At 40.4% G+C, this 15,150-nt stretch overlaps 1 protein-coding gene across 1 annotated transcript; it reads right to left on the bottom strand.

The window, feature by feature from the left end:
• Window positions 1-13,030: 13,030 nt before the first annotated feature.
• On the bottom strand, window positions 13,031-14,459 carry LOC103933779 (homeobox-leucine zipper protein HAT9-like). The gene is made up of 3 exons (XM_009343467.3): window positions 13,922-14,459; window positions 13,525-13,604; window positions 13,031-13,427 (listed from the first exon to the last, which is right to left on the bottom strand). The coding sequence occupies exons 1-3, from the start codon at window positions 14,267-14,269 to the stop codon at window positions 13,103-13,105; spliced, it is 753 nt and encodes a 250-aa protein (XP_009341742.2). The 5' UTR covers window positions 14,270-14,459; the 3' UTR covers window positions 13,031-13,102.
• Between the last annotated feature and the right edge of the window lie 691 nt (window positions 14,460-15,150).

Below are 15,150 nucleotides of genomic sequence, written 5' to 3'. Positions count from 1 at the left end.
AGCAACCTTTGTGAAGGCTCCCTCCAGTGTATTATGCTAAATACCATAGAGCAGATATTTCACTGAGATATGGTACTTCCTTTTCTTTTCTTTTTTTCTAATTATATTTTCAAAATGTGCACCATCTCATAACCTTTCTCCCTTTTTTCTATTATTATATTTTTAGATGGTGCCTGATGCACCATCCTCCCTTTTCTTTTTCTTTTTTCTACTTCTCAATTATTTTGTCGCCGCCATCCCCCTATTTTTCCTTTTTGACCTTCTAATAGTAGCATGCAATTATGAGTGGCTTGACGAAAGCACGGTTGGGTTCCTCGGGGGGTGCTTGAATTTGCATAGGATATCATTCCACTTTAGAAAAATGTGAGCTCCACCTTTGAATTGGCATTCAAGAACTCACGTCAAATGTGTTAATGGGTCACTTTTAAACATGCGCCTTTGTCCTGCAGCTGAATCCCACCTAGAACCCTTCACATGGTGTCGTGCACCATTCCTGAAACCTTTACACACACACACACACACACACACACACACATATATATATTGTTTTTTTTTTGGTCAGCCAGCACCTTCCCTTTCTTTTCTATATATCCCCCTCATGGTGTAGGAAAAAAATGCAGAGGAGCTTAAAGCAGCGGGAGGCTAGGCACGGAGAAAGAAGACAAATAGGTGTGAGTTGACAAAGTTTAGTTTTGTTAATCACATTCAAAGGCAGCAGCAGAGGCAAGTAGATGTGAGTTGACAAACTTTGGTTTGTTAATCACATTTAAAGGAAGCAACCATGGCGGAGGTTCAGAAGTAGCTGGAGCTTAAGGTAGAATGTAAGGCGTCGAGCTTTATGACTGACTAGTCGTCTGACAATGGCCATTGAAGCTCTTCGCTGATTTTGATCATGGTGGCCAAAATGACGAGCTTAAAGTAGCTCAGAGCATTGATCTTCCTGACCAACTAGTCGCTTGGCAGCGGTCACTGAAGTTCTTCGTCGATTTGGATCATGGTAGCCAGAGTAACAAGCTTGAGATTGTTAGCAGCGGTGAGGAGCTTCAAGATACTGGCGTAATGCTGGTGCTGCCCCTTCAATAGAGGGAGGAAAACAACTAGATGGCCATGAAAAAGCTTGGATTTGTTGCAGTTGTGGAGGAAAAAGACGATGAGTCAACCATGGAAGAATGTTGTGGAGGAAAAAGACGATGAATCAACCATGGAAGAGCTTGGAGGTAGCATAGAGCGTCGATCTTCACAACCTGCTAGTCGTTTGACAGCGGTTACTGACTTTGGAGAACCCACAGAGTTTCACTGACTGTAGATCTTTGCAACCCTTAGAAAGAAGAAACATGCCCACATCATGCACATCATTCCTTCGCTCTTTCTCTATCTCTAATCAGAAAACCTGCAAGCTATCCTGCCGGAATTGAGTCGGTTTGGCCGGGTTGCTCCGTTCTTGACTTTGCGTCTTTACAAGGTTGAACCTCCAAGCTCGAAGCGCAAACCCTGCTCGTTTGCTTCTTTTTCTCTACCTTTTGCTCCTCCCAATTCTTCACAAACGATGCCCCAACGTCGACTATCTCCGTTCGTGTGGCATGGCTCGTCCTTATCTTATAGCTCATCCATCGAGCTTTGGACCTCGTGCCCAGCCACTTGCATTGTCCTTCAAGCCTATATAGGAACCCAGGAGGTGTCTTTGACCCACTTGGACTTACTAATGATGCTAAAGCTTTTGCTGAATGCTTCAAGAATCTGCCATTGATGGGGCCGATCTTCAAGTTGTCTTCCACTATGATTAAGCAGCCATCATTGGTGTAGACTTCTTGTATTACGTAAAGTCTATCCAACTTTGATGTGAATTTATTTTTTGTTTTGTGAGTTATGATGATAGGCCTACACAATGCAAAGACAAGATCTCCCTCTTGAAAATAACGAAGGCAAACCTTCTTGTTGAAAGCCTTGGAGAGTCATGCTTGATAACACTCCAAATACTTCTGAGCTTCGAGCATTCTCTCATCCAATGCTTCCAGCTTTTGAAGGCACAACTTTGCATTCTTTTCATCAGTCAAGCCTTCTTGTATAGCCACATTAGTAAGGGGATTTGACTTTTGAGCGGTAGAACAGCTTCCACGTTATATACAATAGCATAAGGCGTAGCTTGGGTAGGAGTCCTATGTGTCATCCTATATGCCCAAAGTGCTTTGCTTATTCTTTAGTGCCAGACTCTCTTTAGTCGGCCAATCACCTTCTTCAGGAGGTTGCACAATGTTTTGTTGAATGCTTCTACAAAACCATTGGCCAGAGCATGATACATGGAAAACTTATGCTTCTTAAACTTGTATTTTTCCCAGATCTCGTCCACGAGTTGGTTAGAGAACTGTTTTCTTTTGTCAGTGATAATGTAGCGAGGCACACCATATCGATGGATGATATACTCCTTGATGAAACGAACGATAGTTTCTTTCTTGACTTTCCTTAGGGGTATGGCTTCAGCCCACTTGGAGAAGTAATATGTTGCAGCTAGGATGTAAGCTTTTCGTACATATGACTTTGGCGTAATTGGTCATACGACGTCCAATCCTCATGCATCGAACAGCCATGAAGCGGGTGTAATGGTTCAAGAGGTTGATGTATGAAATTGGCGTGGACTTGGTAGGCTTGGCACCTTTTGGCATGTTCCAGGCAGTCCTTCACCATGCTTGGCCAGTAGTAACCTATTCTTTTGACTTGGAAATGAACTTTAGTCCAGACTGATGCGCCCCGAACACACCTGAGTGTGCTTCTTCCATGGCTTGATTGGCTTCTTCCTCACCTAGGCATCTCAGGAGCACTTCTTCAGAAAAGCGTCGGTAGAGTGTTCCTTTGTAGTAGAGGAAGTGAGGTACTCGTCGTCGTATTTTAGAGTAGTGTCTAGGATCATTTGGAAACTTTCCATGCTCCAAGTAATCGATCAGCGGCTATCTCCACTCTTCAGTGTTGACCGAAAGTACTGAGATGACGTTTGCATCATCTAGTAGCATTTCAGTGACAAAGGGGATCACCCATCTTTGGCAAACTGGCACGTATGCAGCTTCATCTTTTTCTAGTGTCATAATCAAGGCTCGGTTGGCAAGAGCATCTGTTATTTGATTTTCTTTTCCTTGCACATATTCTAGTGTCACGGCCTCGAACTTTTGTAGCAGTTGAGTTGCCAGCTGAAAGCATAGGGTGGGATCATCTTTCTTCACCTCATATTCAGTTAAGAGTTGATTGATTATGAGCTTGGAGTCGCCATAGACCTCAATGGCTGTGATTTCCACGTTGATGACCATTTGGAGCCCGATGATCAGTGCTTGGTACTCAACGACGTTGTTGGAGCATAGTTCGCTTAGTTAGAAGGAATAAGGTAGTATTTTCCTTTGTGGCGACATGAATACTACTCATGCCCGGCTCCGTCTGCTAGTGCAGATCCATCGAAGAACATCGTCCATATCGAGGAAAATGTCGATGTAGAACACCTCCCTATCAAGCAAGTCGTCCGAGATTTCCAATTAGCTGGGATTGGTTGATCGACAAAGAAGTCTATTAACGCTTGTCCCTTGACAGCTTTAGCTAGGACGTAGATGATCTCATACTGATTAAGAAGCAACGCCCATTTAGCAAGTCACCCTATCAAGACTGGTTTGGACATAACGTATTTGACAGGGTCAGCTTTAGCAACCAAGTGGATGGTGTAAACATGCATGTAATGCCTGAGCTTCTGGATGACGAACACCAAGGCAAGGCACATCTTTTCTATTAGGGAGTAATTCAACTCAACGCCAGTGAGAGTTCGACTGAGGTAGTAAAGCACTCATTCTTTTTAGGATTCAATTTCTTGTGCCAAGAATGCTCCAACTGAACTTTCTTAAGCGACGATGTATAATATGAAAAGCATTCTGGCATGCTTCGTCCTATACGAACGAAAGATCCTTCTTCATGAGTTGGCCGAACAGTTGACAATGCCCTGTAAGAATAGAGATGAAGAGTATGATAAAAGTTAGCCGTCCTTGTAAACTTTTTAACTTGTGTAGGTTTCTTGGCTCAGGCATGCTTTGAATGGCCTTGATCTTTAATTGGTCCACTTCAATGCCACGATGCTTAATAATGAAGTCGAGGAACTTTCCAGAGGTGACGCCAAATGTACACTTTAACGAGTTTATCTTAAGGTTGTATTTTCGCAGCCTTTCAAACACTATTCACAAATCCTTCAAGTGATCTAATCTTTTCTATGTCTTGACCACCACATCATCTATGTAACATTCTACGTTTTTGTGTAGTATGTCATTGAAGATTTTTTACATTGCGCGTGGATTTAACCTCTTTTGGAAGAGCTTTGGGCACCATGTTTTCCTCCATGTTGAACTTGGCATCTGCGAAGTACGATTAAGCTTCGGTGAATGGCTTGGTATTGCCTTGGATCACCTTCACTCCTCCTTAGTACAATTTTAGGCATTGGTGAAGGGTGGATGACACTACTCCATTTTTGTGGATCCAAGGCCTTCCTAAAAGCAAGCTTTAGGAAGTTCTTACATCAATCACGTGGAATATTGTGCTTAATTTGAGTTCACCAATGGTCATCTCCACTCAGATCATGCCCATCGTTTTTTGTCCTCCTTGATTAAAACCTTGGATTAGTAGACAGCTTAGGGATAGTTCATCCACCTGGATGCTGATTGTGGTCATTATTGACTTTGGCATGATGTTTATGGCCGATCCACCATCCACAAGCATACGGTTGACTTTTTGCTTCTTTAAGTACCCAAAGACGAAGAGAGGACAGTTGCGAGGCTTGGATCCTAGCAGCAAGTCTTCGTCGGTGAAGTGGATTATGTGCTAGGCAACACAACACGCGGCATACTCATGTCATCGAAGTTTCAAGCCTTCATCCTTGCTTTCTTGCAGCTCATGGTCGTCAGGACTTGGCAAGAGTGCTGTTAGTGCTCTTCGCATCTTCTTTGGCAATTGTAGCGCTTCCTCAATACTAAAGTGTGTTGGCAGACCTTCTTTGGGCGTGAAGGTCTTTTCTTCCTCAGTGGCGATAACTTTGTCTTTTAAGGGTTCTTCCATCTCTACTTCAACCATGTGACTGGCAATGGTAGTGCACTGTTGGAAGAAGTCCTTCGGGAAATACTCGTGCCAAAATACAAGAATGTGTGGCTCTTGCTCCATAGGTTCCCCACTATATGTTGGTTTAGCAGCTCTTACTTTTCCTTTGGGCTTCCTGTTATAGTGGCAGTGATGATTTCCTCTTTGTTCCACCTTTGGCTGGTATAACTTGTGGGTTTGGCTTCCTTGTCTTTTTGTAGGTCACCAATGTTCATCCTTCTTCATCGTTGGTAAGTGCATTTAGGTCACTTGCCCCCAGCAATGGTTGTGCAGAAGGTGCCGTGTAGCTTGAGCATTGACGGGAATGGTCATGCATCATTTAGAGATGAACGAGATCAAAAGATCCAAACACGATCACAGTAGTGTGCTTTACAGTTATGTCTTCTATGTCGAGTTTGATTCGCCCTTAATATATCAGCTTCATGGTGAGCTCTTTGAGGATGAAGCACTTGCCAATGGGATAACTTACGATACGACGGTCCTTGCAATACCTGCGATCGTTAACAAGATTCATCTCTTTGGGGCGCTTGCATTCCAGTAACTCGATCACCTTCTTTTCCAGTAAGTCGTCTAACATGGCAGCTACACCTGAGTTAGGAAAAAGGTGTTTTTGTACCTGTTTTGATGCGAGAAGGTTCATCTCTCTTCATCTTCTTCGCTTTGTTCTTAGGGAGATCTTGACAGTCGCAGATGAGGTTTTAATAAGGGTAGTGTTAATAGTAAGAGCTTCCTTGGTGAGCTTCTTCCCATGATTGTCCACATTCGGTGCAAATACCTTATCCTTCTTGAAGTCGGAGATTGGCTCATTTTTTCTATGATGGGCAATACTCAAATCAATGTCGTGGGCGTGGGTGGCTAACTCTTTGAAGGTTCATGGATTGATGCCTCGAAGGATGTAGTGTAACCCCCATTGCATGCCATTGACACACATCTCCTCATTGCATGTCATTGACACACATCTCAATCAAGGAGATCTCTGAGAGCTTGTCTTTGCAGCTGAGGCTTAGAGTGCACCATCGGTTGATGTAGTCCATGACTGGCTCGTCCTTCCATTACTTCGTGCTTGTCAGCTCCAGCATGCTTACAGTGCGACGAGTGTTGGAAAAACGGTTGAGGAATTCCCACTTCAATTGCTCCCAACTGTTGATGGATTCAGGTTCTAGGTCTGTGTACCAATCGAATGCATTCCCTTTCAAAACGCGGACAAACTACTTTGCGAGGTAGTTTCCTTCTGTCCTCGTGTTGTTGCAAGTTTTAACAAAACGGGCGACGTGCTGCTTCAGGACGTCAATTTCCATGAACTTTGGTGGTTCATAACCCCTCAACATCTTCAGGGAGTCAATCTTCTTGGAGTAGGCCTTTGAGTACAACACGGAAGTATATGAGCTCCCTTTGTACTACGCCTTGATGGTGTTGGTGATCATCTTCTGCAGCAGTTGGATAGAAAGAGATCTCATGAACGCTGCTGCTTGGTCTTGCTCCAACTTCTCTTCAACTTTCTCCATCGGAGGCTCCTCTTTTTCGTCGACTTCTTTCTTTAGTGGATCAACCTTTAAGTCGACTTTATTTACAAGTCTTTCTCCTCCACATTTTGTGTGAGTTTTGTGATCGCTTCATTTATTTGAGCAAGTTGCTCCTCGATTGAAGTCGCTCCTGTGGTGATGACTTACATGGTTGAGCTACTGCTCGAGTTGGCATTGGAAAGTAAGGACTTTAAATATGTCCTTGAGCTTTCCTCTCTTGGTGCCCTTAATGACACCAGGGGATCACTGGCTTGTGCCTCAGGTGCTCTTGTTCCTTCGGCAGAGTTAATGCAAGGATGGAAGCTACGACAAAGAAAGCACTAACCTTGCTTTGGGTTGTGATGCTTGAAGTGTCACTACTTGTCGCGAGGATGTTCTTATTCTTAGCTTTGGTTGCAGGAACAGCTTAATCCTTTCTTGATGCCAAATTTGCTTTTTTTGTTTTGCAAATTTGAAGATAGAGATGAGAGGCAGAGATAGTCCCACTAGGCGTGCCAAATTTGTAAACACAAATATTCCTGCGATGAATGAGACAAGAACATGTGGACCAAATAATATTTGTATTAATTTTGAGGTTACAATCTCTTTTACAATTTGATCCTTTGATTTTATCTTCGTAAAGTGTAGATCTGTGGATAGGTTGTTGATCCAAAGGGTCGTCAGTGCTTGGTCTAGGGATGAACAGTGGTGCGGATCTATTGATGTTGCTGATCCAAAGGGTCGTCGGTGCTTGATCTTAGGATGAACAAGGATGAACGGATCTTCAAGGGCCTTCGGGGCTTGATCTTGATGAACAGTTGTGTGGATTTCTTCAAGGATTTGACGAAGAACAAAGAGAGCTTTTATCATCCTTCGGGATTCTTAGGAATTTAGAAGGTTGGATGCTCGAAATCTTTAGAGTTTCATAGCTTCTAGGATTTGGGGAATTCTCTTCCAATTTGGGAATAAAGAAATGTATATGTGAATTAGTGGAATGAAATGAAAGGCTTGGCCTTCTATTTATAGAATTTTTTTCAAGGCTTCATTTTGAATATAATAATCAGATAAAATAAATCATTTCTGCCAGGTATTGACACGTATCCTTTTTTATGACTTTTTCGATTTTTGTTAAGTTACATGCTGCGTGTGAAATTTATGTGACATGTGAACGTTGAAATTTTAATGCATTGGTCAACATTTATTTCACTGAAATTTCGATGTTTACAGTCTCGTGTCCTCTAAGACTCTCAAACCAAGCAACACGTGTGAGAGATCAAGGATCTCATGGGAGCAACAACAGTAAAACACCATTGAAAACTGTACATCGCAAAAAAGGCGAAGTGGAAGGTGTCCATAATGAAGGAAACTTGACTGAGATAATGGTTACTGCCTTGGAACAACTACAAAAAGTGGAAAGTAGGATGAATAGCTTAGGTAAGGAGGAGTTGACCCACCTCATGGGCTGTGGTGGCTGGCCTTATGCAGCCACACGGATCAGATGAGTATAATACGTTGGAACTGTCAAGGGTTAGAGAATGCCTTGACAGTCCAAACTCTACGAGAGATGGTTCGCTCTCACATTCTCTCTGTGATTTTTCTAATGGAAACCAAGCAAAAAAGTCGCAAGATGAACCAATTCAGAAAACAATGTGGATACCATTTGGTATCAATGTTGAGCTATATGGTATCGCTGGTGGGCTGTGTTTATGATGGAACCCTGTGCTAATGTACAAATTGTCTCATCATCCAAGAATTTGATTGACACCTTTATTCATTTCAAGAATGAAAATTTACTCTTCCGTGCATCATTTGTTTATGGTCCTCCTTATAGAGATGAAAAGCTGCCTTTTTGGGAAGACGCTATGACACTTGGTAATGGGAATGATTGTCCTTGGATTTATGCAGGAGACTTCAACAAGTTACTATGGGCTTATGAAAAAAAGGGTGGGACTCCATGGTCTATTACGAGGGTCAGACACTTGCGTAATTTTATGGACTCTAATTGCTTGATTGATATTGGTTATAAAGGACCAAGCTTCACTTGGGTCAAGATTGAGGATGGGTCCATTGTTTTACAAGAAAGACTTGACCCAGCCTTGGTTAATGATAAGTGGGTGGAGTGTAGGCCTTGCACTTATGTTATTCATAGACCCATAATTGGGTTTGATCATTGCTTTATCATACTCTACCTCATGCCCAAGATAGGAAAGTCCAAAAGGCTTTAAGTTTGAGTCTTCTTGGGCCACTGAACCAGATTGTGGTGATGTTGTTAAACAAGGATGGGACAAAGGTAGAGAAGTCTTAGGTTACACAAAGTGGCAATCTAGTCTTGGGCATTGTAAGCGTTACCTCATCACTTGGAGCAAGGAGAAATTTCTGAACAACTCGGTTAAAATTAGAGAGCTCCTAGTGGAGTTATCTGATATTCAAGATAGTAATGACTCTTGCAACCAACGTGAGTTTGATATTAACGCCAACCTCACTGAGTTGTGGAAGAGGGAGGAATTGTACTAGAAACAGAGACCTAGAATAAATTAGCTAAAAGATGGTGATGGCAACACCAAATTCTTTCATTTATCCACAGTTATGAGAAGGGGTCGAAACTGCATTGTAAAAATTTTGGATGATGAGAGCGTGTGGGGTAGATAGTGATTTAGCTATCAGAAAGGCTTTTCAGAATTATTATATGAACTTATTCTCCACAAGTGGGGTTAGACCCTGGGGAAGGTCATCTCCCATATGCAACCCACCATTACTCATGCTATGAACTCCACTCTTTGCTCTCCGTTCTCCATAGAAGAGGTCCATGAAGCTGCTTTTCAATTGGGGGCCTTGAAAGCTCCGAGCCAAATGGTTTTCCTAGTCTATTTTACCACAAGTTTTGGGAAACAATCAATGACACTATTATGGATACAGCCACAGAGTTTCACAAGGGTCGAGTGATGTTACAACAACTCAATCAAACCCACATAACCCTCATTCCCAAAGTCCCAAACCCCAAATCCACTTCACAGTATACCCATTAGCCTTTGTAACAATTCGTATAAAATCATTTCCAAGATCCTAGCTAACCGACTCAAAGCAATCCTCCCCAATATTATCTCTTATCATCAAAATGCTTTTGTCCCTAATAGACAAATACAATATAATATTCTCATTGTCCATGAAGCTTTCCACTACTTAAAGATGAAGAAAAAAAAGTGAAGTTTGTGAGCTTGGTCTTAAGTTAGACATGAATAAAACTTAAGATCGGATTGAATCGGATGGAAGCCATTATGAGAAGGATGGGCTTTGATGATCGTTGGATACGGTTGGTCATGTTGTGTGTCACAACGGTTTCTTTCTCTGTAGTGATCAATGGAAAGCTAGGGCCATATTTCTATCCTACTAGAGGATTAAGGCAAGGTGATCCTCTTTCCCCTTATCTCTTCCTTCTAATTAGCGAAGTTTTATCCCAAAATTTTTTATGTGACACTAATTATCATTTTTTGTAGGGTATAAAAATCTTTAGAGGAGGGCCTACTTTGTCACATCTTTTATTTGCCGACGACTCTCTCTTCTTCATGAGAGTCACTAAGATGAATTGTAGTAGACTGATGACAATTTTTTAGGAATATTGCCTAGCATCTGGACAAAGCATAAATTATGATAAATCATCTATCTTCTTAAGCCCAAATACTCCATTCCCATTAGTAAATCAAGTTTGCACAATTCTCAAAATCCCTGTCTCTACAGACCCAGGGAAGTATTTGGGTCTACCAGCAATATGGGGAAAGTCTAAACATGATGCTCTCGTCTACGTCAAAGATCGAATCTTGAACAAGATTCAAGGTTGGAAAGCAAGTTCACTCACTATGGCAGGTAGGGAAATCCTTCTGAAGTTAGTAGCTTTAGCAGTTCCTACGTATCCTATGACTTGCTTCAAGTTTCCCACTACCACTTACAATTCTTTCAATGAGGATCTTGGGAGATTTTGGTGGGGTGAATCTGAGAAAGGAAATCGTATTCATTGGAAAAGCTAGAAGTATCTTTGCGGCACTAAGAATGAGGGGGGAATGGGGTTTAGGGAGCTTGAAAACTTTAGCATCTATCTTCTTGCAAAACAATGCTAGAGAATGATGAAAAATCCAGATGCCTTTTGGGTTCGTGTTCTTAAGGCTAAGTACTTTCCAAGGTGTGATTTCCTAAAAGTTACAAGAGAAGCTCGCCCTTCTTGGACTTAATCTAGTTTACTTGAAGGCAGAAGAATTATTCTTGAATGAGCTAAATGGCATGTAAGGAATGGTAAATCAATCAAAATCTAGTAAGATAATTAGCTTCCTACCTTGGAATGCACCCTCTACCTCTGCAGTTGATTCTTGGGCCAATTCTTTGATTGATGTGAACACTGCTACTTGGAGACTGGACTCAATCTCTAATATTTTATCTTCACATGACATTGCTCTTATCAAATCTATCCCACTGTACAATACTCATAATCATGATTCTCTTTTCCAGCCTCGGAACAATGATGGTGTCTATACGGTAAAGAGTGGATATCATTGGGCACTATCACCAAAAAAAAAATCTGTGACTACCACTATATCTTGTTCTCACTTGATTGATAAAGAGGTCTAGAAGATTTTGTGGGAGCTAAAGGCAATTCCTAAAGTTCTCAATTTTATTTGGCGTGCTTTAAACAATGCTCTTCCTAGCAAATTTAATCTTTTTTGCAAGCATCTACATGTGAATCCAATTTGCCCTTTCTGCAAGGATCAAGATGAATCGATTGAGCATTTGCTTCTTCTATGCTCGTGGGTACAGTGTGTGTGGTTTGGCCTACCAATTAATTACAAGCCAAACTCTCATCAAATTACATCATTTGATTGCTAGCTATTCTCAATGGAAAAACTAGTTACAACCAACACTACACAACGCACTCTCCTACGTTCTTACCTTGTTGTTGCTTGCTGGGAAATTTGGAAGGAACGGTGCTTTGCTTTGTTCAATGATAAATCCCCCAAACCTGCTACTATCTTGCATTGCATTCTCAATTTAGTATCGAACTGCAATAACATCTATCGTTGTCGTCAACCACATGCAAATTCTGCAATACAAAGAACTCTTTCTTGGCAAGCTTGTCAATGGCCTCTTATTAAAATTAATGTCGACGGTGCATGGAATCAAGCTACAAGTAAAGCATGTGCAGGGATTATTGCTTGCAATCACAACGGTACATTTTTAGGTGGTGCTTCTTTACACTCACATTGATCCTCGTCCGATGCCGCCAAAGTAGAGGCTGTTCTTGGGGGTCTGAAATTTGCCAAAGCAAAATGCTTCAATCATATCATCATTGAAAGCAATTCTTCCAAGGTCATTGATTGCTTGCGGAAACCAAACCTTCGCAACCAATAGTGTCTATATCGAATTATCGATGAAATTCGTCGAGCAGTGGCTTCCTTTGCTTTTGTTTAGTGGAACTGCGTTCCAAGAACGGCCAACCAAGCAGCTCATGTGGCTACATCTTTAACTGATTTGAAAGTGAGCAATCTCTTGTGGGCAACTTTGCCCCTCCCTTACTAGTTATGGTGCTATCTTGGAATGGGCTTCCATGTCCTCTGCCATCTTTTGATTGAGGTTTGATAGTGGTATCACTATTAGCCTCTACCTCTTTTGTTTCACCTGAGTGATGTTCAGTAGTGTTTGTCTGATTGTCTATGCCGTATTTCGCTACTGCTTAGTTTGTATCGACTGCACTCTTTTTTTTTATTCTGGGTTCTGCCTTTGGGCTATCATAGCCTTTATTTGTACTTGTTGTCCCTCTTTGGGTCTTTATTGAAGTTTTCATTTGACCCCAAAAAAGAAAAAAAAAAGGCATGATATATTAGATGTGTGGACATCATTTTCATAATCTTTGTATATGGTTTTATAACTTCCAACTTAATGTGAATAAACTAATATAAATGATAGTAGATGGTGTATGTTTTTTTTAGAAATTTCTATTCAATGTTATTGCAGAAGATGTAAACATTTTTATAAGAATTCGGTAAAAAGTTTTATCATTTAGTGAAATTTTTTAATCATGTATATTATGTAAAAGTTTTTTTCCCAAAATTCACCTTGCAAGTTTTTTTTTTTCCCAAAATTGAACCAAATGAAAAAAAAAATTATTCAACATATCCAAAATGTTTTTAAAATAACTAAAATCATTTTTAGACCACCAAAAACGTTTATGATAATGTTACAGAAAAAGTTCAAAGTACTTCTAGATTACAAAGTAACTTGAAATGCTTTGCTTTAGAATAAAAATGCAAATACTTTATTTGCATTTCTATTATAAAATTCGATGCGTTTCTAAAATAAGTGCTTTTAAAGAAACATTTTCAAACAAAAGAGAGTACAAATAGTAAAGCAAAGGTGCAGGTAGATAAAAAACATTTGGGTCAAATCAAATAAATCCTTGTGAAGGAAATGATAAATACAACATTAACTTTTTTTTTCTAGCTGCCCTATGCTTTTCTATAATTAGTAGGACACTTGGACCCCTCATAGCCACCCTGCAATTTATTACTGCTCTTTCGGACCACATTGAGATCTTCTGCTTTCTTTGCAGCTGCTTGGTTATTATGATGAGCTGTTACCATTTTCTCACAAGATGGGCACATTGTAAGCATTGTAGCCTTTGGAATCTGAATGTACAATGGTGATGTCCCGTTGCCGTTTAATGATTTCAGCTCCTGCAATTCTTGCTTCAACCTCCGATTCTCGATGCTGAGACTTTCACAGCATTTCTTTAAGAACTCACAGTCTACTTCTGTTTGCTTCAACTTTGTCCTGCGGATGCATGCACATCAGTTTATGTGTCGCCTTTTGAGAACATATATAACATGTCAAACTGTTTGGTACGAGAATATTTCTATTTATGAGTCACCTTGCTCTTCTGTTCTGAAACCAAACTTCAACTTGTCTTGGCTTCAGATTCAATTGCTCAGCGAGTGACTGTTTCTGGGCCTACATAATATAAATCAAACAAACTAAATGGTAATTAAATAAGTAAAATAATTCTTGACAAAGCAAGCCTTCACAATTTCTCATCTTTATCTTTTCATCAACCGTTATGTCATACTGAGGAACCAATATTCATGAGGGAGAACGAGTTTGAAATTCAAAATTATAATAGAACTGCTCGATCCCCCTTATGCACTCAGAGTTTGAGTCCCCCTCTTTGCAATTTAGATGAATTTAAACTAGAACATCGCTTCTATAATAAATAAATAAATAAATAAATCTAAAACATGGCTAAATCAGATTAAAGATTTATATAATACCAGATTAAGGGTGCTATGCCGATTGAAGCTCTCTTCAAGCAAGGTGGATTGCTCTTTTGTGAGCCTCAGCTTCTTTCTCACAACGTTTTTGTTGTTCATGATTACACCCTTTATATTGGTGTGCTCAGTGCTTCTCTCATAACTATCTTCATCTTCATCCATCGTCTTCAAACTTGATCCTTTTGCGATGTGATCGTCCGAACTAGGAACCTCCTTCTTCGGGCAAAGCGCAAATGATAGGTCCAAGCAAACCGAAGGATTATCCTTCTTCTCTTGCCTTGAAGCATATTCACACACACCAAGCCCTAGTTGGAGCTCTGTGTTGCATGCTGCTTCATCACCATCCATGTTTGAGAGAGAGAGAGAGATGAATATAATTGTGAAATGGGAAAGGTGGGGGATAAGAGGGATTTGATGGAGATTTTATTTTGGGGGTTGAGTCTTAATCAGTTATTAGTCATAATAATTTTGATTGAGAAATTACTTACACCAAATAACCCGTTTTAATGTACTAATGAAAAGTAGAGTAGAAGAGTAAAGGAAGACGTTAAAATTCTGACTCCTTTTAGGAAACCAAAACCTCCTTTAATGCCATATGTTTTCCTTCAAGAATTCCATGGGTTAATGATTTTTCTTGAGCTAGCATTTTTTTCTCATCCATAAAGTTGACTTTCCCCATAACAACATTATCTAGTCTTTTCTTCGACTCTTTCTTCTTAAACTGATCTCCACTCATACAAAACAAATTAAAAGAATTCATATCCAATAATTTGCTGAATGATGTTCCTCAATCCCAATTCCAAGTTTCTCCATTGTTCAAGTTTGATCAGGCACACCTTGATTGTAAATACATGTAACGGTCGTGGTAAGTATCGTCATTTTGGGGTACATTATTCATGTTTCTTTTTTTGTACTTCTTACTATTAGATAGTGCCCATAAATCTTATGATAGGCATCCCGCCTGAACATAACATTAAGTTACGAATGTAACTCCCGAGGAATCGACCACTATTCTAAATATAGTAAGAGAAAGAACTATTATTCATTAGAGCGCCGGGACGTAGGGGTTGTTCCCATCATTGAAGTCAGAGTGTGGGACTGAGCTTTCCGAATGATAAAGACAAAAAAGTGTATCAGGGAATCCCAAATTCCTAAACATCGGTATTTTTCTCATCTTAAATTTATTGGAGTTTTTAGAGTTTCATTCAATTCCATTAGTTAATGCAGTT

The sequence above is a fragment of a genome, unplaced genomic scaffold (genome assembly GCF_019419815.1).
Source record: "Pyrus x bretschneideri cultivar Hongxiangsu unplaced genomic scaffold, Pyrus_bretschneideri_v1 Contig46, whole genome shotgun sequence".
NCBI classification, from domain to species: domain Eukaryota; kingdom Viridiplantae; phylum Streptophyta; class Magnoliopsida; order Rosales; family Rosaceae; genus Pyrus; species Pyrus x bretschneideri.
This window is presented reverse-complemented; position numbering and strand designations above follow the sequence as displayed.